The sequence below is a fragment of the Lacerta agilis genome, chromosome 5 (genome assembly GCF_009819535.1).
Source record: "Lacerta agilis isolate rLacAgi1 chromosome 5, rLacAgi1.pri, whole genome shotgun sequence".
NCBI lineage: Eukaryota > Metazoa > Chordata > Lepidosauria > Squamata > Lacertidae > Lacerta > Lacerta agilis.
The window spans coordinates 56,271,250-56,294,223 of NC_046316.1; the positions used below are offsets into that span (position 1 = coordinate 56,271,250).

At 40.6% G+C, this 22,974-nt stretch overlaps 1 protein-coding gene across 1 annotated transcript in view; it reads left to right on the top strand.

The window, feature by feature from the left end:
* ARHGEF4 (Rho guanine nucleotide exchange factor 4) overlaps nt 1–22,974 on the top strand; it is a 154,405-nt gene that overhangs the window by 104,348 nt on the left and 27,083 nt on the right. Inside the window, 1 exon segment of the mRNA XM_033149955.1 lies at nt 2,555–2,688. Coding sequence (XP_033005846.1) covers nt 2,555–2,688 — 134 coding nt within the window.

Consider the following 22,974-nt stretch of genomic DNA (forward strand, 5'->3'; position numbering starts at 1 on the left):
CATGAATAAAAACATAATAAAACGTTAAACCTTCGAAAACGTCCCTGTTGTGGATTGGGCCCAGAGAAAGAGGGCAAGTGAATGAGCAGAAGTAGCATGCAGCAGTGTGGAGGCAATGGTCTTCAGAGTGGGGACACAAAGATAATCTTTCTTAGGGACCCCTCAAAACCTGGACCCTACACCAGTAAGAAGACTTTCTGTATTTTGGAGTGTGGCTGCAGCTTATAAGTGTATTCTATCTAATTGGTGTAAAAGAAAAGTAGATTCATTTTAATTATTTTTAACCACAAAGAGGAGAACAGAAGCTATGCAAGGAACTCCACTCTCAGCTAGGAATATATGCTTAAATTAAGGTCAAGCTAGTGTCAGTATGGGCACTGCTATGTCTACCACAATACCTGGCTTCTATAGTTCCCTTTAGCCTCTGACATTCAACAAGCCCTGGAACTATTTTAGAGAAAGAATGCCTGTTTTAATAGATCTATGTGCACTGATGTGATTGCCTCTGACTGAAGGCAGAAATGAGGGTCTGGCATGATGTGTGTCAGGACCTGTTTGTTTACGCAATCAGGTATCCCTGGATATTAGTGATTGAGCTCAGCCTTTTCCCCTCATGTATATACATGTTCAAAGGATGAATCAGAGGGGTTTAAAAAAGGTCAACTGGCAAGATCAAGAGCCAGTCTTGACTCACCTCCCTTTCATTGCAGGTGAAGTCTTGTTTACATTAGCAAGATTAGTGGATGAAATCCAGTAGTGATCCCAATCTACTGAAATAAATGGAAGATTTGCCATTAACTTTAGGATTGATCTTGTAATGTAATGGGTTAAAAGTCTTTCCCAGCATCAGCTCTCTAGATCCATGACTTAAATATCAGGGGCATAAGGTTAGTATTTCTGGGAATTCAAAAATAATTCAGCAGCTTTTCTTCTTACATTTTAAAAATGTTTCTGTCTTGGGCCTTTGACATTTTGGATGCTCTAATTTGTATAAATGCAATGAAAATCCTTCTCTTTTACTTATTTTCATTGTGGCATTTGAGCTGCATCTTTGGTGTTGCCGCAAGCAGAGGAACAGTTGGCAGAAACCTGCCACTGCTGCTTTCTTTTGCTAAGCTTGAGCAGCTATTACAGGGTGAAATAACATTTTGCAAGACTGCCCTGGAAAACTCATGCTGCTGATCCCTGAACATGAGTTAAGCTAGGCAAACAAATGTGTGCTTGGCAAGGACACAGATTATAGGTTACAAGGGGTATTAGCAGAGCACATTTTAACGCAGACCACAACTTTTTCATCTAAGTGCAAATCATATATCAATTGGGGGAGGGGACAGGGAGAAGGAGCAAAACAAAACAAAAACCCAGAAAGCTTTAAAGATGTTGGGAGAGATTTGTCTTCAAGCTGAAAATTATAGAGTTCAGTAATGGAACAGGCAGAGGCGGCATGTAAAGGAAAAGTGTAGTGAAACATTTGATGAAACAATAAAGTGTCGTGCTGAGGAAAAGGGAACAAACACCCTAGAAGGAAATACTTTAGTTTAAAGAGGCATTCTGCCCCTCCCTGTTCCCATCATTTATATTCTCAAAAGCTTAACTCAAATGGTTTGTTTGCTGCATTTCCCCCCTAAGATTTTGACCTAGTTCATGGGTAGGCAGACTTCATGCATAGACGATCTACTTCTGTCTCTTGGAGCACTGGAATCTACCAGCCAAAGTCACAAAATGGTGGTTTGCGGTGCAGACAAAGTCTGCCAACAGAAAATGCTCTGTTCATTAGTGGAGAGCTATTGCATTCACTTACAAGCAATATCATCTATAAATGACTGTAATTTGTTTTAACTGACTTTAATATTGTATTTCACCTCATGGTGAAGCATGGGTAAGAAATCAAATAGCTAAAAAAATAAGAATATATATACACCCAGCACATAGGAAGATTGCAGTGAGTAGGAGCCAAGGGCAAACATAGAGGCAACAGGCAAAGAAGACCAGGCAGGTTTTGGTGAGAGTCGAAGCAGAGCAATCAAAACAGACAGATGTTCCAGGCCTAGGTGAAGGGTTGTAAACAGGAGCTGTTGACCACCCTGTCAGCAGCCTGTTTCCTTTAAGCGCTTAAGGGAACATAGAAATGTGTCTTATACCAAGTCAGTATTGCTGGTCCAGCTAATCCAGTATTGCTTGGACTTACTAGCAGTAATTCTTCAGGATTTCAAACAGGTCTTTCCAAACCATGTTTGGAGATGCCAGGAGCTGAATTTGAGAGGTTCTGTATGCAAACCATGGGCTTTGCTAGGGACCACTGAGACCAGAACCAAAGAAAGCAGGGAAATTTATAGCCACAGGTGAGCTGTATCATTCCAAGATAAGGCAGGGCTATTACTGAGCTTCATAAACTCCAATAGGTTCTGTCTATTTCTCTTTTCTGTTAGACCTCATCTGTTTATAGCCTGAAAATTTACATTTAACCTTGTTTTGAAAACACTAACCTTCTGTGCTTCCTTCCATTCTGTATTTGGCCAACATTCCTGATTTTTTTATTTTTTTATTATTTTAGTCATTGCTGATGGATCACTGGAGAAAACCAGTGATGATGTGGGAAGTGAAGAAGACTTGTATGAAGATTTCCGAAGTTCTAGCCATCGTTATGGCCACCCAGGTGGAGGAGGAGAACAGCTTGCTATTAATGAGGTACTGCAACTATGGGTTTCTAAAGAGAATAAGACAGAGCTATCATTTTTAAACAACAATAACAGCAACAGTGAAACTATTATGATTGACCAGGCAGGACTCTCTTTGCAGATGCATTCTCTAGTGGTTCATTTATCTGTTAACTCCCTCATGTACATGAATTTTAGTAGGCAGACTTGCAAAGTCAACTTCCTTTGAAAGAGCATATGGTAGACATATGATGCTTAAAAATCTGTTTGCAAATTTTAAGGTGGAGGATGCATCAATAAGCTTAATCAGGCCAGTTAGCTTAAGACAGAATCACTATGTTCCAGAATCCACCATTAGAGCACACCAGGTTGTTTCCTTTTACTTTTTCATATTTTGGAAAGCCGTTAGGTTAATTGCCAATTAATTGTGAGCATTTGTTAGTTCAGTGATATTATTTTATTACCCTAAACATTAAGTTGATGTTGGGTATTTTGGGTGATTTTTATTACATATAATTGAATTTTAGAATAATTTGTATGATCTGTGACTTTTTAATTAATTAAAATTACTTTGAGTAGAAAAGTAGGCAACAGAGTTCTACAGTCTACTAATATATCTGAACCGAACAGCTCGTATGTTCCATATTGTTCAATTAGAGCTCTGCCTGATGCACTGCTGATCTAGCAAGGCCATTGTTGTGTGTGATTTTATTGCTGTGTTTAAAACTGATTCTTCAGCTCTTATGTTTCGCTTTGTTGGGACAAGCAGCATATATGCTGAAGTTCTGCACAAGACTTCTTGTTATCTTAATGCTATAGGTGAGCTAGTGCTCATATCAACAGAATGGTTAAACAAAATTTCAGAAGTGTTGTGCTACTGTGATCTTTGTTTACATGCATCTATAAGTGCACAGATAGGTCGTTCAACTCAGACCAACTTCCTTTGCACTCATTGGATGGCATGGGACTTGGCTGTGCTTCCACTATTTGATCAGGAAGAGAGGCCCTCTTATATTTATTGAGAGGACCTCTCTGTCTTTCTTTCGGAAGCAACTTTGAATGCACCTTCCAGAAAATATTTGGCCTGGATACATAGTGATTATGATGATGTCCTGTAGAACTGCAGACTTTGCTTGGTGATTTCTCCACCTGAAAAAGTGTTCCATTTATTATTAAAAATGCTTTCAAGTCACCATCTAGGATCAAGAATTAAATATGGTTTTTTTATTCAGTGAAGATAGTTTATGTACACTTTGAAATATATGTTTTCCCATTTGTATTTCCTTCCCTTCCTCATTCAAAATACTAATGACGAAAGAAATAGTATGTTTAAGGAAGAACGGTGGTTGTGTATGTATTGAAATACTGATGTTGATTGCCTTAAGGAGTTTTGTTATCTGGTGCATTAAGATCAGAATGTTGCCATCCAACTGTGTTTCTAAGCCCACTCACTCATGAATATCCTATATTAGAAAATAGTGATACATTCATTCTATAAATTAATGAAAATTTTCATTGGAGGGTAGGAATGCTTGAACTGTAGCATAATCTGCTCCGCTTTAGTAGTCTTTCCCCAGCTTAGAATATCATGTAGGAATGAAAGCAGAGATAAAAAGTTTTGTATTTTACATAAGACTTATAAATGTTTATTAGCAAATTGTATGCTGGCACATTCCAGATTATGAATAAAGCTCTCTGGTATGTAACCACATTTTTCTACTCCATTTGTAAAATATATAGCTCACAGATAATTCCCATTAGAAATTTAACTGCTGTGTTTTTATGTGTATTTAGGTTAATGAAAGAATTTAAACAAGTATTGTTTCTATACAGGGGATATTTTGCTGATATTTAGAAAAATACCCTGTTTTCCCTGACTGAGCAAAGTATATAAAACATGGTTCACTCTGATACACAACTGAAACAGCATGCCTATGGCCATCCCTAGTGTTGACCAAGATGTAGAAAATGGAAACCAAATGGAAACCAAAACCCACTGTTATCTCGGCAATAGATACAGAATAAAAGGAAGCTAGACTGGAGATTGCCTGAGAGGAGCCAGACTGAAGTTCACAGGGTCCCAGGGTAGGGTTTCAGAGGGATGTGCTTTAGACCCCTCAAAAGCAAAGGGTCCCAGAGTTAAAGTGAGGCAGAAGTGCATGGAATCATAGAATTGTACAGTTGAAATGGACCGTGAAGGTCATCTGGCCACCCCCTGCAATGCAGGATTCCAGAACAATACCTTGTAAGCCAATACAGGCAGGCTTAATGTCTTCCAGAGCCAGCCTTGTTTCCTGTATGGACTAGTCTGACATGCCTATATTCAGTACATTACACTGGGCTCTAAACAGTGAAGAGACATGGCTCAAATCCCTGAGCCACAGTAATCACAAAAGGGTATGGATAGCATTATGGCCCCACAGATCCCAAAGTGAGGTTAAAACAGAGTCTGAAGCAATGGGATCTGAGTGCAAATAGGAACAGAAGGAAGTGCCTCAAAAACCAATACACAGCTCAGATAAGTTTAGGGATCTTGTAGAACCAGCAGTCTCATTGTCTGTGTGGAACCAGGCTGGTGTGTTGCAATGCTGGCTTGTAAATACCCACACACCTGAGTCACCTCTGGTGAATTGGGGCTCACCCACACTTTTGCTTGTCCCATGCCTAGAAAGCACAGGTACAAATGGGTTTCTGCTTGACCTGCATTTTCTAGGTGCAGGTCTAAGTGGTTTCCCCCTCACCCTGCTCCTTTCCAGCTCTTTAGTGCTAAATCGGAGCAAACATCAATTCAGAGAAACCCCAAATTGCCATTAGCTCTAATTGAGTGCTAAAGAGCGGTTTTCCTTGGGGTAAAGCAGCAGAAGAAGAGGAGGTGTCACTATGCCCTTTCTTTTAGATGGGAAGGCTTTCCAAAAGTTAGTTCTTTTTTTCCTTTTAGGCCAGTTGCAACTAACACAAGTGAGTTTTGACAGAGAGGCTGGTAAAAATAAATAAATTTGTAACATGCTGTTGCCATGTATCAAAGAAAGGAACCTGAAGGGCTGTTTTATTGGGGATCCCATAATCCTTTTAGATTCAGCTCTTTTGCTGTGCAAGGCTGCAATAGCTATCAAAAATCTGCCACAAAGGCTTGGGTAATAATTAAATGCCAGTGTTTGGTAAGGGACATGAAAATGAAGCCTCAGTAGTATGTTGTTATTTCCTTTATTTTGTAGTGAATGATTCGTTGTAAGCTCTGCAAATTGTAGTAGATTGTAGAGTATGAATCTTCATCATTATATAATTTGCTAGTGTTGGTGTTGTTATCCCCATGGTTTCAGACCTCCATTCTTTGCAAGAATAATTGAGAATGATGTGGCTTTTATGCTAGACTAAAGGACTTAAAGGTACCACAGTAATCAGAAACCCACAGCAAGACCAAACTCTGCCTTCAGATATGTGGTTAAAATTTTGTGGTCTGTATGAAGACTGAATGTGAGGTCTGATCTGACAAAGGCCCAAGAAGATCAGCTGCCATTCCTGTCATATGGACACAAACTAGTTGCACATTCAAAACTTGAGTTATGTACATCATATTTTTGAGGGCGGGGGGGGGGCTCATCTGCCATGCTCTAGCCTCAAATAAAACAAAGTGCCAGAAATAGTTGGAGTGGCCAGGGACCTTATGAGTGACAGCTGTGATTCTCTGATTCTTTGTGCATTTGGGGATAATTCATCTGCCCTGAATTTGCAAGGTCAACTGAGAAATAACATTGACTTTGTCTTGGCAATTGTGCTCAGAGTGCATGACATTAGACGGAAAGGGAAAGAGAGAGTTGTGATTTTTGTGTCCGCAAGGAAGGTGATAGATAATTCTGCAGCTGCTGTTTATATGGCAGTTCACCAGCAGGCACTTGCAGAGTTATTCAAAAGATATTGCAGAATGCTTAGCATCAACACTTAACTCTATACCGATGACTGATCAAATAACCTCTGCAGGGGTGATAACTGACAGGCTTATAACTGACACTTCTCTTAGGGAACACTTTAGAAAAATGTAGCAAGAGGAATGGCTGCTGGTTTGTGGCAGGGGCAGGGGGGGAGGCTCTTGTGGTTGTTAGTCAATGGGTTCTTATCAAGTACTTTGGAGTTCAGAGATAGCCAATGAGGTTGGATTCTAACTCCCATTGTCCCAAATTGGCTGTGCTGGCAGGGACTGATGAAGGCACCAAGTTAGCCACCTCTGATCATTTGGCATGTAACATTGTTTCTTCTTTGCCTAGACTTCCAGGTTTCAGAGCTAGATATGCCTTTGGACTTCATCTTAAATACAGGCTAGCTAGACTGCCACTACTTAAATGAAGATGCAAGTAATTCCTTATGAAAGTTCTCCTCTTCCACCACCACTTTTTGGTGCAAATGTACTTGTGACAGGTCTGAAACTAGATGTGTGAATTGACAGTTCTTGCAAAGTGACATGATATCAGCACAATATGGCTGTTTTCATCTGGCTATTTTATACTAATGATATTATAAATATACATCCCAATTGTTTAACTGTAGCCCTTTGTTGATTTATTTCATTTATATTTTGCTATTCTTTCAAAGAGCTCAAATAAATGCCTTTGACTCATTATCCTCATTTTGTCCTCTCAGTCACCCTATGAGCTAGGTTAGGTTAAGAGATAGAGACAGCACCAAGTCACCCAATCAGAGTTATGGCTGAGTGGAGATTTAAACCATTACTTTTCTGGTAGAAGTCAGCAGAGAGGGGAGCCTGCACTGCATCCTAACCACCCAGCCATCAACACTGGAGTTGAGGGCTCAGAATTGCAGCCTTAGTGAATTTGTAAGCTTGCTTGCTTATTTATTTATTTGGAAAGGAACTGTAGATTATGTAATCATTGGACAACTTTCTTTCATATTGTAATTTTTTTTTAAAAAAAATGCAAATAGCAAAAAAAATCCTGTTACTCCAATCTTGCATGAATATAATAAGAATAGAATGAGATTTGTTGTTTTACATGAGGAGACATTGTGGCAAAACGTTTTAACCGTGTTTGATTAAGTACAATTTGAATTAATGTGGACCTGTTGATTTTTCCTTGTCAGGCATTTTTACAGATTAATATACATACACCCTTCATTTCTCAGAGGATCAAGATGGTTCACAGTATTAAAACCATAAAATAATAATAACAATAATAGACACACACCATTTCTAGTGCCTCTGGCAGGTCATCTGGTTGGTGAACCACAGCCCTGACCTTGTGACTCCATACTTTATTCATACTGTCTCTGTTGTTCACTCCGGTGCTAACAACACCCTTAGCATGTGCAGGAGAGACCTGTCACAGTGTTTGTTTGGTTTTTTTTCCCCTTTACCCATCCACCATACCTCTCCCTCCCTTTCAGATTTTCCTGTAGGGTTCAAAATATATTTTTGCCCTCTTCTTGAGGGAAATCCTGCCCACCCTCTCACAGCTTTAATGGAAAGTATATTACAAGGAGGTTGTATGAGTTGCACACTGCACCACGTAATTTATATTGTGAGATTGAAGAACTACGGCACATTTGCTGTGCAGCATCTTACACTTTTTATTTTTTTAGTTCTGCTTTGGTAATAATAAGATTATTATTATTTATTGAATTTATATACTGCCCTGTACCCAGAGGTATAAGTTTAAACTGAATACATTCTACTAATCCATCAAATAAAATTAAGTTTTTAAAAATCACTAAAATGTTTCCTCAGGCAGTGCTGGAAACCCAAAGCTCCTAAGTACATTATGTATTTCTTCCCTTCAGAACTTGTTCAAGTAATTCTCTCCCAAACCTTTGTTGTTATTTCTTTTTTATTTCTTTTTCAGCTCTTAAAAGTCCATACAATTCCACTCCTACATGAGCTGTGTAATCTCCCATAGTGCATTTTATACCTCGGCTCCTGCTGAGATACACCTGAAAGGTCTCTTGCCATTCCATTCCTGTTTCTCCACCCCCCCCCCCTTACACACCACATTCCCGAAACTAAATCTGTGAATGTTTTCACTGATCAGCCTACCAATAAAGGCAATCCAGAAAAGGCGGGCTTCACCTCAAATCCCCCTAAAATCACTTCAAATGGCATGTAATTGCCACTCTCTCTCTCTTTAGATGCCTCACAGCATGGACTTTTGAGGGGGGGACGGCGTGGATCCAGCTGCCCAGAGTGAAATAGCTGCACTCCTGCTCTGGCAAAGGCTGAGTGATATTTGTAAGGGCTTCGAAATGGGCTGGGCTCTACAGTTTCCACACGAGCTGCCACTAGCTTGCCATATACCGGTAACAGCTTAAAAAGAGGCCTGCTGGATCAGCCCAAAGACCAATCTAGTCCAGTGTTTGCTTGTCACATTGCCAACCAGATGCCTGTGGGAAGCCCGAAAGGAGGGCCTGAACTCAACAACACTCCCCATTAGAGGTTGGCGTCTGTCTCAAGAGACAGTGGAAGGCATCTCTGGGGAGTGAAGTCAAACCATTGGCCTGATCCAGCACACTCTTCCTATGTTCTTAAGATTGCAGGTGAGGTTGAACTTTTAACTGTGCCTTCAATATTAAAAATAATAAAAGTTTACAGTATTTTGATATCATGCTCTTGGGAAAAAAGTGTCTCACTCAGTACGTCTGTGACAAGGAGAAGTTTAGCTGCCGATTCATACACAGTGGCTTTCCTAACACACTGTCATGTTTTTAAGCATTTTTTCAGACAAGGTAGTGCTTCATCCCTCCCCCCCCCCCCCCACACACATAGAGGCTGTTTTCACACAAATGACTTGCCATGTGAAAAATGAGATGGCAAGTCACTGTGTGTGAACTTTACCACCTCAGAAAGATGGGAATCCAGACTAGGTTTTAAAAGCAAAATGAGCATTGCAGCCTGTTTACTGGGAAATTAGGCTGACTGAATTCAATTGGACTTTTAGCTTTTGTCTATCTGAATCTGCAGGAGTGTTCAGTAAGGTCTGACAGTCAGGAGTGGTGGCAACCTACTGATTTTCAGAATCTGGTTGGAAGGGTCTGGTTGGATTTTGCTGACACCCTGGGCTTGGGGCTGAGGTGGCGGGTGACCAGATTCAGAATAGATTCAGGTAGGTAGCCGTGTTGGTCTGACGTCGTCAACTACTGTAAATAAAAAAATTGCCCAGTAGCACCTTAGAGACCAACTAAGTTTGTTCTGGCTATAAGCTTTCATGTGCATGCACACTTCTTCACATCTGAAGCTTATGCCACACGAAAACTTATACCCAGAACAAACTTAGTTGGTCTCTGAGGTGCTACTGGACAATTTTTAAATTTAGATGCAGAATAGGAAAGTGTTTTGATGTAGTAGAGGGAATTTCATTCACAACTACCTGTATGTAAGATGCAGAAGCTCTGTCCTATTTTTTCACATAGCTACCCTAGTACAGGGTGAAGTACAATGAAAACCCGCATGCCTGATTAGACCAGAGATCATAGAAGAACAGAAAAAATGAATATGTATGTGATGGCCAAGCATTGTATGTCTGTTATGTTTAGTTATCTCGGTTTATCCTGGATTGTGAGGGTAAAAGAGGAGGCTATTGTGTGTTTGTTTTGTGGCACTGCCAAACCAACTCCCACACTTTGCCTTCACAGTGAAGTAAATTCTAACGTTACTGTTAGGCTTTTCATCTTTTCTCTCTCTCCTTGATCTGTGCAAGCAGATTTATTAGTGTTATTAATTTTTCATACCCAGATAAAGCCACTTGGCATAACCCAGTATAACACTGAACTGCATTCACTGGAGAGCAGGCTGTTTTGCTTATCCCAGCTAATAGATTGCACAGATCTTTACAGGCTCACGCACTATAGAGCAAAGCCACGATAAAGATGGCAAATAATCTGGCACAAAAGCGTGTGGTGATTTAGGGCACAATTCAGTTCATGAAAGCTGCACACAGTTGATTATGCATGGAGGCAGTCTTTGCCAACCTGGTGCCCTACAGACGTTTTGGGCTACTGGCCCAACCAATAGTCCAAAATATCTGAATGGTACCAGGTTGGTAAAGTCTGTGGTAAGGCCCCTTTTGCTCAGATGCTTGCTTAAGTTATTCAGTATTGTTAAAGATCTCACTGTGGATAATCTTACTCGTCCTTGATTTTTAACATAGACACATGTCCTTATGAATCTTGTATTTTTCTTGGTAAGACTGACCTGGGCACAGTAATTCATTCCTTGAGAATTTCCACCTCATATTGAAGTGTTCTCTATGTAAGCCTAACACTGCAAAGTGTTTAGAATGCTGTAGTCCAAAATATAGCAGCCACGTGCTGGTGAGATAGAGCACAGAATCCCAATAACATTTGCAGTGACTATCTATTCTCTTCAGGGCCAGTTTAAGGTGCTGGTATTTATAAACTTTATGGGACAGGATTGCCTTAAAGTCCCATGTGTTTCTTCCTGTGTGCCCTGATCATCATGTGAGGCCCTTTTTGTATCCTGTTCCTGAAAAGGACAAAGCTGGCAAGGCCTGGATGCAAACAACCTTATTTTTTAATTCAACTTGTGTTTATTTCTGTTTCTTTTTCCCTTTCAGTCTTCCCTAAATCTCCCCCTTTTCTTTCACCTCCTTCCCCACCCAGCTTTCCACTGAAGTCCACTAGAGACAAAGAGAATGGCCACTTCCCATCACACACACACAAAAAGGAAAGCCATCACTGAAAATTAGGATAGAACATGGTGCCAGTTTGCATACTGTATTCTCATTTGTACATATGGATGCAAATTTAGGAAAAAAATACTATAATATAAATAGCAATGCATCTCATCTACCAGCTGGTAATGACTATACACACACACCCTAAGGCTACAACAGCCCCGCTGACACAAACTTGGCAGGTGATCATGAGAGACAAGGCATTTGCTTCTATCATTATGGAATGTTGTCCCCAGCAAGGGCCTGTCACCATTGTTCTGTCAGACTTTTGGTGGTGGGTAACTGTTGCATTTGATTTTTAATATCAGTTCATTGTCCAAAACAGGTTACATAAGAAATATGAAATCTATAAAACAAGCATCAAAATCAACTAGGGACAACTTGAAAATTAATTATTATTGTGCCCAATGCTCCACATGCATAGTTCTTCTGGTGCAGCAGCACTTCTGTTTCCATCTGTCCCCTACATGCTCCCCAAATCTGCTCAGGAACATCCCTCAAACCTCTGAAACTGATTTTATTTGGGGTGGGGATGCCTGGAGCATACAGGAGAGGGAGAGAAAACTCCATTGTGTGTTTGAAAGTCTGTTCTGCTCATGGAGCCCATAGTTTTCACCATTATTCAAATTTCCATCACACCCTTCACCCAAGCAACTCAGTGTGGTATATAAGGTTATTCATCCCGCTCCATTTTATTGTCACAACAATCTTGTAAGGAAGTTTATACTGAGAGAGAGATCGACCCAGGGTCACCTGGTGAACTTAATGGCTGAATAAGGAGTTGAATCTCATTCTCCTTGGTTCAAGCCTGATGCTTTAATTGCTGTACCACATTCACTCTATATACATATACATACATTTCCTACATATGTAATGAGACAATTTCCAGAGGACTTCCTCCTGGAATTAAAATATCTGCAAATAAAAGCGTGCGTTCACATGAGTATGTTGAACATCTGTGTATGTACTGAAAGTACCGTATTCTAATTCAATTTTCAACAAAAAGGAGAGAGCTAAACATGGAGTACACTCAGTTCACCAAAAAACAATGCAAACATAAAATTAGCATGAAATAAAATCTTGATGACGTGCACGCATGAAATGGCTGTCACCAGCCCAACACCCCAGGCAGAGCTTACATACTGCCTCATATCACCTTCACACCATTTCACATAGGTGAAGTTCAAGTGATGAGATATCAAGCAACGTCTTTTTGTAGATTAATCAAGCAATAAAACCTCCTTCCGTGTGGTGGTCTTTGTAAATGCGACCGCTAGCCATATGTCTTGTAGTTCAACTTGGTAGGAGTGCCTTTTACCAGCTTTGTCTGATTTTCTATATTTGACCATTCTGGGACAGGAATGTCCTAAGCGCTGCTTTGGTAACCTCAAGTCTGGATTGCTGCAATGCGCTTTATGTGAGTCTGCCCTTGGGCCTGGTTTGGAATCTCCAGCTGGTGCAGAATTCGGCAGCCAGACTGCTGATGGGGACACGTGGCTGACCACATGTGACACTGCTGTTAAAAACTCCTTATCTAGTCATTTGCAAAGAGTGCTCAGCTACCTCAGAGCCAGTTTCTAGTCATTGTGTTAATTTACAGCACCGTGAATAACTTTGGTGCAGGTTACTTTAGGAATAGCCCAAACCCTTATATCCCAGCTTCATCACTGTGATCTTCTGCAGGAGTGTTGTTTGTTCTCCACTGAGTTGGCGAGGCTCATCTGACATCAACAAGAAATGGAGCCTTTAGTATCATGAGCACAATCCTGTGGAATACTCTGCCAATAGCGATGCAGCAGGCACCATCTGTTTCATACTTTAAATGCCTGCTGAAAACTCTACTATTCCGGCTTATGGGCAACGTTTCACAAGGCTACAGGTGTTATACAAGCTCCTTTCAGACACTGTTCCATGTACAAAGAATGCATGCAGAAAGGTGGCATTTTGACATGTTTCTTTCAATTAGATATTGAATTAAAGACACATCGTTTTGGGGAAGAACCTGCTGCTGCTGCTGCGAAACTGCATTCTGAATAGATGCTTTCTTTTTGTGCAGAACAACAACGGAAAAAGGCTACAGCATTATGAACTTACAGGAATGTTGGTTGAACTGGTACAGTCAGTGGTGAAGCTGCATTCTCCGGCATCGGGGGTGGAGAGCAGGCGGGGGCGTGGCTGGTGTGCATCCCGGGGGCGTGTTGTGCCGCCTGCGGGAGCGTGGCACCTGGCACGGTGGGGGGGGATGCGTGGCACATGTCCGGGGGTGTGTGTGTGGCTGCAATGGTACCCACCCTCCCCGATGGTACTAGGGGCGGTTCGCTCCCTCTGCCCCCCTGTTCCTCCGCCAATGGGTACGCTTTGACTTTTTTCTTTCCTGATAAAGTGGCAGTGCCATTGATTCTGTGTTTGCCGTACCACCATAAAGCTTTCAAGGAATATGACTGCACAGTGCAAAAAGTCAAACTTCACATCCTGAGCATGTTGCCAGCTTAAGATGGTTTCATGAGTCTTTTGTTGAATTGTTGATCTCTCTACGAAAAACTGGTAATACTTTTGTTTTCATAACATTCAGCCTTTCCTAGACACAAGGAAGATAACAATCTAAGTTGGGGCGGTGGTGGAAGTTTGCATACTAAGCCTGCCTGCCTACATGTTTGTGCTAAGTCCCTAAATCAGATATGGTAGTTTGTTTTTTTGTTTGTTTGTTTAATTCCAAATGGAAACCTCCCTCAATCAGACTGTGGTCCAGCGCCTGTCTCCGAAGTGGCTTGGAGTCTTTCGTACACAGTCTTAAAAATAAAATGTGGACGAACAAAGAGACAGGGGAAGAAATATGATACCCACTTCCTCCTCCTCTGCCAGTATGCTGGGTTTCGTCCTTGAACTGGTATTGAACTCTGGACTAACAGATGAACAAAGGCTCACTGCCTTGAAGGTGGAACTAATTTACAGAAAAGTTAAAGTCTTGTGTGGGGGTCTGAAATGGAACCAACTGCCCACAGAGGAGGCTAACAAAACTTTTGACACTTTGGAAGAAAATCTTGTCAAAGAGCTGAGAGGATGGATGGAAAGATGGGAAGAAATGAATGAGCTACTTCGGAGAAGAAATTCGCTTGTTGGGGGTGGCAGTCCCAAGGCGATGTCAAGATTTGCTATATCCAGTCCCCGAGGTGTGAGCTCGGGGGCCAGGGACAGAGAATTAAGGTATTTACAAGAAGAAAAGGAATGCTACAAAGAACCGGAGAAGCTGAGAGAGGGAGAGTTGGATACCTCGGAGCTCGTGGCAAGGAGAGCTTTGGACTGTGCCTGGATCTGTGGACGTTGGGAGAGGGAAGTTGCATGGAAGTTCAGTGCTGATGCCATCAGGAGAAGAAGAATGGACAGAGGGGGTGTGGGGTGAAGTATTAAGTAAAATCTAAAGCAATCTGTTATGGTATTTTGAAATTGGAGGGTGAACACTGTCAACAATAGTTTGTTTTATTATTTGTTTGAACATGAAAAGAGATATTTCAAGTTTTTATGTTATTAGCAGCAGTTCAAAGGATAGAAGAGATAGATTTGATGAGGACGATTTGTGAGGATTGATGAGGATGTAGTATAAATAAAGTCAATTTAAGTGGTTTAAGTTTATAGATTAAGACGATTAAGATTAAGATGAAGATTAAGATGAATGTTTTACTTTATATATATAATTAAGTTTAATTTTTTAAATGAAGAGGTTAAAAAGTAGATTATGGATATAAACTCGAAGGTGAAAAGGCAGGGGAAGTCAACTGTCAAGATTGGAAAAAGAAATTTTTTTTTCTGAGATGTCTAATTAAGAAGAAAAATCATGGCAATTTTTGTAATAGATGTGTAATTGTATTTGTTTTGTATGTGTATAAATGTAGGTGTGGTTAAGGTTGTATGTTGTTATAAGTAAAAACGTCAATAAATTCTTATAAAAAAATAAAAAAAAAATAAAATGTGGAATATGTATTCTCTCCCACAATCTGACCAGGAACTCAAGTCAAACAGGATGCTTGTGTTGGCTCTCTGTCTTCCAAATCCACTCTTTTGTGTCAATTCACAAATATAGATAACTTTGGTGAGAACTTTCAAAGATTTATGGACAAAAAGTAAATTAAGGGAGAGAAGAGGGCAATCAGGCCGGACTAATTGTTCAGGAACAGAACTGGTCTCTCAAGTACTAACATTTGAAAAGCATCTCAGTGTAGATTAAGGAACCATTGTGTGTTGGGTGTCCACCTGCCTCCCCCACCTGTTTCTGTATTACAGTATTATTCTTTTTATTTACTGCATTTAAAGCATATACACTGCTATTAAATCAGAAGTTACCAAGTAATGTATAACATTATAACTTAAGACAATGGGTTATCTGCATAATTGAATCGTGCACAAACTGTGGTTTTGCTTCCTGCCATACATGCTTGTGATAGATGGTTCAGATGACCAGGTTGCTATTAGTGTGGTGTGTTTGGGGGAAGAGTGCATCTGTCCTCCCACATTTTTCTGAGTAGCTGTGTGAATTATTTGCTAAAAATAATAGTGAATCTCTAGATTTGAAAAATTTTGAAAGCACCTGAGAACTTTGGATGAAGGGCAGTATATAAATTAAACAAACAAACAAACAAACAAATAATAGATCTGAACGAGGACAATTCCTATTTCCGATCATAGGAATCTTTTCATTCAGAGTATACAGAACATAGATGTTTTTTATATATTTTACATGATGATTGAAAATCAGTTTTAGAATAGTTTGCTGAAAATGATGTGTCTATTTAAAGAGACAATATGCAAATTCCATCTTGAAATTGGGTCTAAATGAAAATCTTTTGGCTACATACCAGCCTATTTTTGCTCTCTCTTTTTTGTTCTTCCCTTCTGGGGCAACTCTCCTTTGTATAACTTCCTGCCTCATTAAGAGATCTGGACCCCCGGAAAGCTTGCTTTTTATTTTGTAACAATCATGGAGGCTTTTTTCTGGATCCAAGTGGCTGCCTTTGCTTTTTCACTACCCAAGGCTGGCCAGGTTTTTCCTTTTTTCCATTGCTGAAGAATTAAGTTATCTACACTTACAATTTGTATTTCCTTTTATGTCTACTGCTATTGCCGTTACGCAATATCTGAAGAAGCACCTGCATTAATCTTACTAATTTTGTCAATTTATTTTTGCCTACTCAGCTCATAGCTGTATTTTTTTAAATGAATTCCACATTTGATTAACAGCATCAAAATTGTTTTCAAAATTGGGCTATTGCCTCTTCATCTCACAATCGTATATATCATCTGATATCTAGTAGAGACTAATTCAGTTAAAGTCTCCATCTGCAGACTGAGTCTGAATGCAAACATTCAGGCTTCAACAGCTAACTGGATTTTTTTACCCATGTCCCCCCTCCTCTTCCCAAACCCCTGCTTGGGCAGTGCCTAGCTTGATAAAGAATTCTGGAGAACTCAAAAGCTTGCACCCTATTTGGCAACATTTTGGCTGATCTTAATAAAGATACTTCAGAGCTGTGCATTTTGGAGGGTTCCCCTCTCGCCCCCTTTATGGACCAACACAGCTGCCTTTGGGTTTTTTTTGCCTCCGCTTCTGTAACCCTCCTTGAAAGACCCACATTTTCCTTGCTGCCCTCCCCGCTCTTCCCCGTTGCTAGGGCTTGCATGTATCCTAGCTACAGCGCTTAGCAAATAGCTGACTAGCTCTTTAGAAAGCCAATATCACCGCTGAGATCTCTGGGCTCAAGCACACGCAGCCCTCTTCCTATAGGAGCTTCACAATGCTTATGGAGGCAGTTACTTTGCTGAAGATGAAGTGGGAAGCTGGTGCTTTGCTGAGATAAAACAAAAAACAAAAACCAGATAAGGAGGATTGCTTGGGGGAAGAGGATGTACTTGCATGTGCGTGTATTATGCTCGGAAGCCGATCATAATAATGGCTGTGCCGAATTGATCAGGTTTTGCCTCCTGACAGCTGCAGAAATGCCTCTATTGTTTGTAGCCCCCTCCCCTGCCTTCCCTCACGCTTTCTTCCGGAAACAGCGCTGCTGCTAACCTGCTAAGACGCTGTTTTTCGAGAGGCTTGAGGCCAATCCCAGACATGGCGAAGGGGTCGAACCAGAGCAGGCACAAATGGAGTGCGCTTCACACATTCCTCCGGTGCAACATGAATCCGGAAACGCAGCGCGTGGTGGTCTTTGTCATTCTGCTCTTTCTCATCATCATTAATGTTGTGCTCATGTTTCTCCTGGCAGTTTACTGAGAAGCAGGATTGTTGTTGCGTGGCAAAGAGTGGCTGGGGGCTTCCAGGATTGGGCTGCGGATCAGCAGGTCAGCTCGTCATTGTCTGATTCAGGTTCGCCTTGTCTTCTGTCGTAGCCGTGTGTCTTAGCATGTCTCCTGTGATTATTCATCAGCACACTGTATCCCTTGCTCTCCCTGTTCCCGTTGCCTGTGCCTTGCCAGCCAGAGCAGCATCACATCTTGGAAAGGGAAGAAGTAATGCGGCCAGCTTGGTTAACTGAGTCGCTGCCGGCCACCTCTGGCCGTAATCACAATGATGCTGCAAACAGACACACTCCGCCTCTTAGCTGAATGGACTTTGACGTGCTCAGCAGACTCTATCTATGCACTCTATTGGCTTGTTAAGTGGCACTTATTTGATGAACTATTATACAAGAAAACGACTACATGACTGCAGCTGCTGTGAGAAAAGCCCAATCCATTAGAGCAACTATTGCTCTCTAATTGAGACCATCGGGGCTTTGAGAATATGTGTGCTGGGATGTGAGTAATGCCCAATTAGCTGTAATTGATTAATGGTGGATCATTAGAGTACATCAGGAATCTATGTTTACATTCAGCGACCGCCCTGTGGAATGTATGTCTTTACTGGATTTTATCCCATTTTCTTAATGACTTCAGAGTGCTTATGTGTAGAGAAACATGTAAAAAAAAATGTCGGTGGGATCTTTGGACAAGAAACTGCCTTTGTCCCTTTTGTTTCTAACTGAAATATTGAGGTGTTGTGGGAGAGCTGATCCAGGCCTCTTAAAATGGAGAAAAGCCAACTCGATAATCAACTTGGAAATGATATATTTTTATTTACCAGTCTTGTTCCATCTGGAAATTCAGACACTGATGGATTGAAAGTGAGAGTGAGGGGAGGCAAGGGAAAAGCAGTCAGGCTGATATTGTCAAAGGCAACTGATTCTTCATGAAACACAGAAGTTCAAATAAATCCTGTGACATTGTCCAATGGAAAATTCACAAGTGTGGCTTGCTTCCCAAGCCTTGAGTAGAAATCCAGCCCTCCAGAAACTCAACAAACCCCTTACTGGCATTGAAGTTCCAGAGCAAGAACTTTCAGGTGTATTCATCTCACGTGATCCAATATTTGATAATGAAACTGTTCTCTTCTCCTTGGAGTTGAATGCTAATTCTACCCTCAAAGAACTGAATCCATTATCAAGAGCCATTCCTTCTAAGTTATGTGTGTGTCGTGTTCTGTGCAGTGTTCTCCGTTCCTACTGGTTACATGAGTCTGTGTAATTACTCTGTTGTTGTGCTAGACACCTTCTTTTTTAACAAAGAAAACTCATTTTGGAAATACTTTGTGATTTTTGGCAAATGGAAGCAAGCCAGGGTTACACTCAGAGATGTAAGCCTGACAGCTAGTTAGTTCTCAGAATGGTTTTTGCATAGACTCTATTCATCTGAACAGGCAGTCCCATTCTGCACTTAAGGCAAACCAAACAACACAAGAGCATGTAGCATTTCTTAAGCGTATTGTTTTCTTAGTTTAATGTAAAGTTGGGAAAAACAGACCCAACCAAAAATCTGTTTTACTTGTCTGGCCCAAAAGCCTAATTTTCTATATGAACATTGTATAACTTTAGAGAGTAGTGGTTTTTTTTGGGGGGGGGGGAGTTTGCTTTCATGACGAAATCAAAAAAAAGAGAAAGGCCTCAGCTTGGTTTTCTTAGCTCCAGCTTCTGCTACAATTTCCATTCTTCTTTGCTTACTGCTTTGAGCAACATATTTGGAAAGGCAGTGTATACATTTTAAATATAAATAAATGTTGTATGCTGCAGCAGTCTGCAGTGTTAATAAAGAAACAAACACAACTTTTGTTTTGCCATAGCCAGAAATAAAATACTGAGGGCCAGTTCATATTTATTTATTTTCATATTTATTTATTTTATAATCAAGCTCTTTGCCTTGATTGAATGTGTGTCATTCACCCCCAAACCAATTCTAGTTGTGCCACTAGTTCTGGCATTAGTTGTCCACAAATGTAGAATGCAGATGTGAATCCAGTTAACCTCCATTGTTCCTGATCCAGCAAGTAGTGTGTAAAAAGAAGCCTCTGCTTACATACACATACCTTCATAACTGGATCAGGATCATAACTGGATCAGAATTCATTACAAACCCAGGTGGCTGGCAAGTGTACAATGAGAAACATTGGTTCTGGGGAGAGCCCAATTTTTGACCATGCAAATCAGCCCTGACAAATACCCAATGCTTTCTATACACTGTATCCTGGGAGAGCTATAAGAAAAAGGGTTCTGAGGCTGTTTTGTCAATAAGATTCCTCATGCATTTATTCGTGGCATATTGTAAATTTCTAATGTTGGTGCTTGACATTTAAAAAGTGAATAAATTCTGGCTTCTTATAAAAAGAACTGTTATAACTGTTCCTCAAAATAAAGCCAAACTGTATTCAAATACACATGAATGGAAACGTGCCTCAATTACCCCTCAGTAGGCAATAACCAAATTACTAATTGCTGAGACTTTACACTTCAACAGAGGTATGTAGCAGCATGAACATTGTCAGAAGTGAGTTGCTTATGGTTGCATTTATATCCTGCCTTTCTTCCATGAGGGAACTCAAAGTACCATGTGTGGTGCTCCCACACAATTTCTATCCATGCACTCACCTGTCTTGTGTGCCTTTTAGATAATACCGGTAGTTGCTGGACTTGCACACCTTCAAGGTCTAGAGTTTGAGGCGGGAGGAATTGATAATGATCACCTTTTTGCCAATTCCTTGTTTTCCTTGCCTTAAGAAAGTCTGTGTGTCTCACTAAAACTTAGAGTCTAGCCTTGAAAAGCGGGCAGCTTGGAATAGGTCTTATTAGTAATTCTGTGACAGCAATGTGATAAACAGTAATAACATTGTACATTATGGCATCAAAGGAAAGTAAGTAACATTCCTTGCTTCTCTAACAGGCACTCCAAAATCATATCTGACTGTAATGACTCCCTAGTGATATATATATATATATATATATATATATCTATATATATATATCTCTAGATGTGTGTGTGTGTGTGTGTGTGTGTGTGTGTAAAGTGTTGTTTGCGACTCAGATAAGGTATCAAATTTGTCTCCCTCTTCTGATAAAACATATTTTCTGCTGTCCTTTATTACAAAATGAATTTTTTTGCCAATATTCCATCCTTTTTAGGAGGGTGTTCTATTTATCGTTCATTTCCAAAAGGTGTACCTTGCCTTTCTAAATAATTAGGCAAAGAAATACATCTAAGACAATAAAACATTAACAACGTATCCGCCTGATAAAAAGCATACGTTTCTAAGATCCATAGCAGATGAAAAGCAAATTCAGAAAACCACATTCCTAAAAGCCTGCTGGGAAAGAAAAGACTTCATTGCTCGCTAAGGAGACAGGCAAGCTTCTTTTTCCAGGACGCAGAAAAGACCCAGCTGCCCCCTTTATGTTAGAAAATGGGAAGTGAGGGGACAGAACAGGAACTCTACACATGACCTCAGAGCCTGGACATCTCATATGGATGGAGGTAATTATTGAGATTATTATTATTATTATTTATTCATCCAAATAACAGGACGGTTCACAACATAAAAATACAAATATGAACATAGAATACAGAATAAAACAAGAACAAAAACCAATAACCCCCTCTCTCACAAAACATTTAAAAGGCTATAGAATGTTCAATCAGCCAAAGTCTCTTGGTTATAGAGAAATGTTTTGCCTGGTGCCTAAAGATATGTGATGAAGGTGCTGGGTGAACCTCCCCAGGGAGAGCATTCCACAAATGGGAAGCCACTGCAGAAAAGGTCCATTCTCATGTTGCTGCCCTCTGGGCAGCCTCATAGAATTCAACCTGGAAGTGACCATCACGTGAATCACTGAGGCTCAGGAAAGGGCACAGCAGCTGGTAAAAGGCACTGCTAGTTCGTTCCACTACATCTGTATCCAGGGACTCAGCTGTACAGCTGCAAATAAAATGTTTTAAATGTGTTGTAAAGTGCAATATACAAATGTGCTATGCCAAATTCAATGTATTTTTCAATACTTTTTTTAAGAAGCATTTTCATGGTGTTTTTTTTAAATATGTGTGTAGATTCCACCCAGGAGCAAGGCTACTAGATCTAGGAGTACCCCAAGCTGTATGGTTGATTTTTTAGGAGTATAGCCATAGCTGCACCTAGGTTTCGAGAATCACTGACCAACAGTACCTAGATTAAGCTTCACTTTGTTCACTGAAGAAACAGAGCTGACTCCAGGCACTGATTTAGAACTTCCACTACCTCCCTGGAAATAGCAGGATGTGCACTGCCATTATCCGTCAACAGTATGGGCTCTCTCCCAACCAGAGGTAGTTTAGGTCACAGATTTTTCGTACCTTTTAGCCCTGTTATAGCTTCTGATTATCAGGGATGTAGATGAAACCTACTAACTTTTTAAACAAATGTTAACAGTATTTTTGAGGAAAGAACACAGCAGCTGGTAGAGAAGTTCCTGCAGGGTATGTGCGATCAAGGATGACAGCTGCCACTGCTAGGTGGAATATCCACTTGTGAAAAATCCCATGAGTTTGGGCAGCAGTATGATAAGGTCCCTCCAAGGCACAGATATCCTCTTCTCACCACAGCCTGCCAGGTTATTTCTTTTGTTCTTGAATGGCAGCAATGGCACATGCAGGACCCTTAACCAAGGAAAGCTCCTGCAAATCACGAGTAAACTGTCTCTGACCCAATTTGTGTATATGCAGCAGAAGTGCTAATGCTTTTCCTAGAGCAAACTACTTCATACTGCTGGAAGGGGGTTGCAGGTTTGAATTATTTGTACACAGCTCTTCATCCAAAGGTGAAATTAACTCCCCAGTACACAGAAAAATAAACCTGAAAGAAGACTAGGCTGATACTACTTTTTTACATGCAAGAAAAAGTGTTGTTGGGGCAAGTGGGGAGCATTTAAACATACAACTCCTCTCCTGTGCTCTCCTCCATGGGAAAAAATACAACTTGATCCCGCTGTATGTTTAAAATGGGCCTTTTTTAAAAGAAGAATGAACAGATGAGAGAAAACCATGTTTTCATCATAACAACAAATGCAATATTTAGGCTGCAACCCTATACAGTGGTGCCTCGCAAGACGAAATTAATTCGTTCTGCGAGTGCTGTCGTCTAGCGAAAATTTCGTATTGCGAAGCACCAACGGGGGAAGAGCGGTTTGGAAAAAAAAATCGCGAAAAAATTTCATCTTGCGAGGCAAGCCCATAGGAAAATTCGTCTTGCGAGTCAGCCTTCCGCTAGCGAATGCCTTTCGTCTAGCGAGGCATTC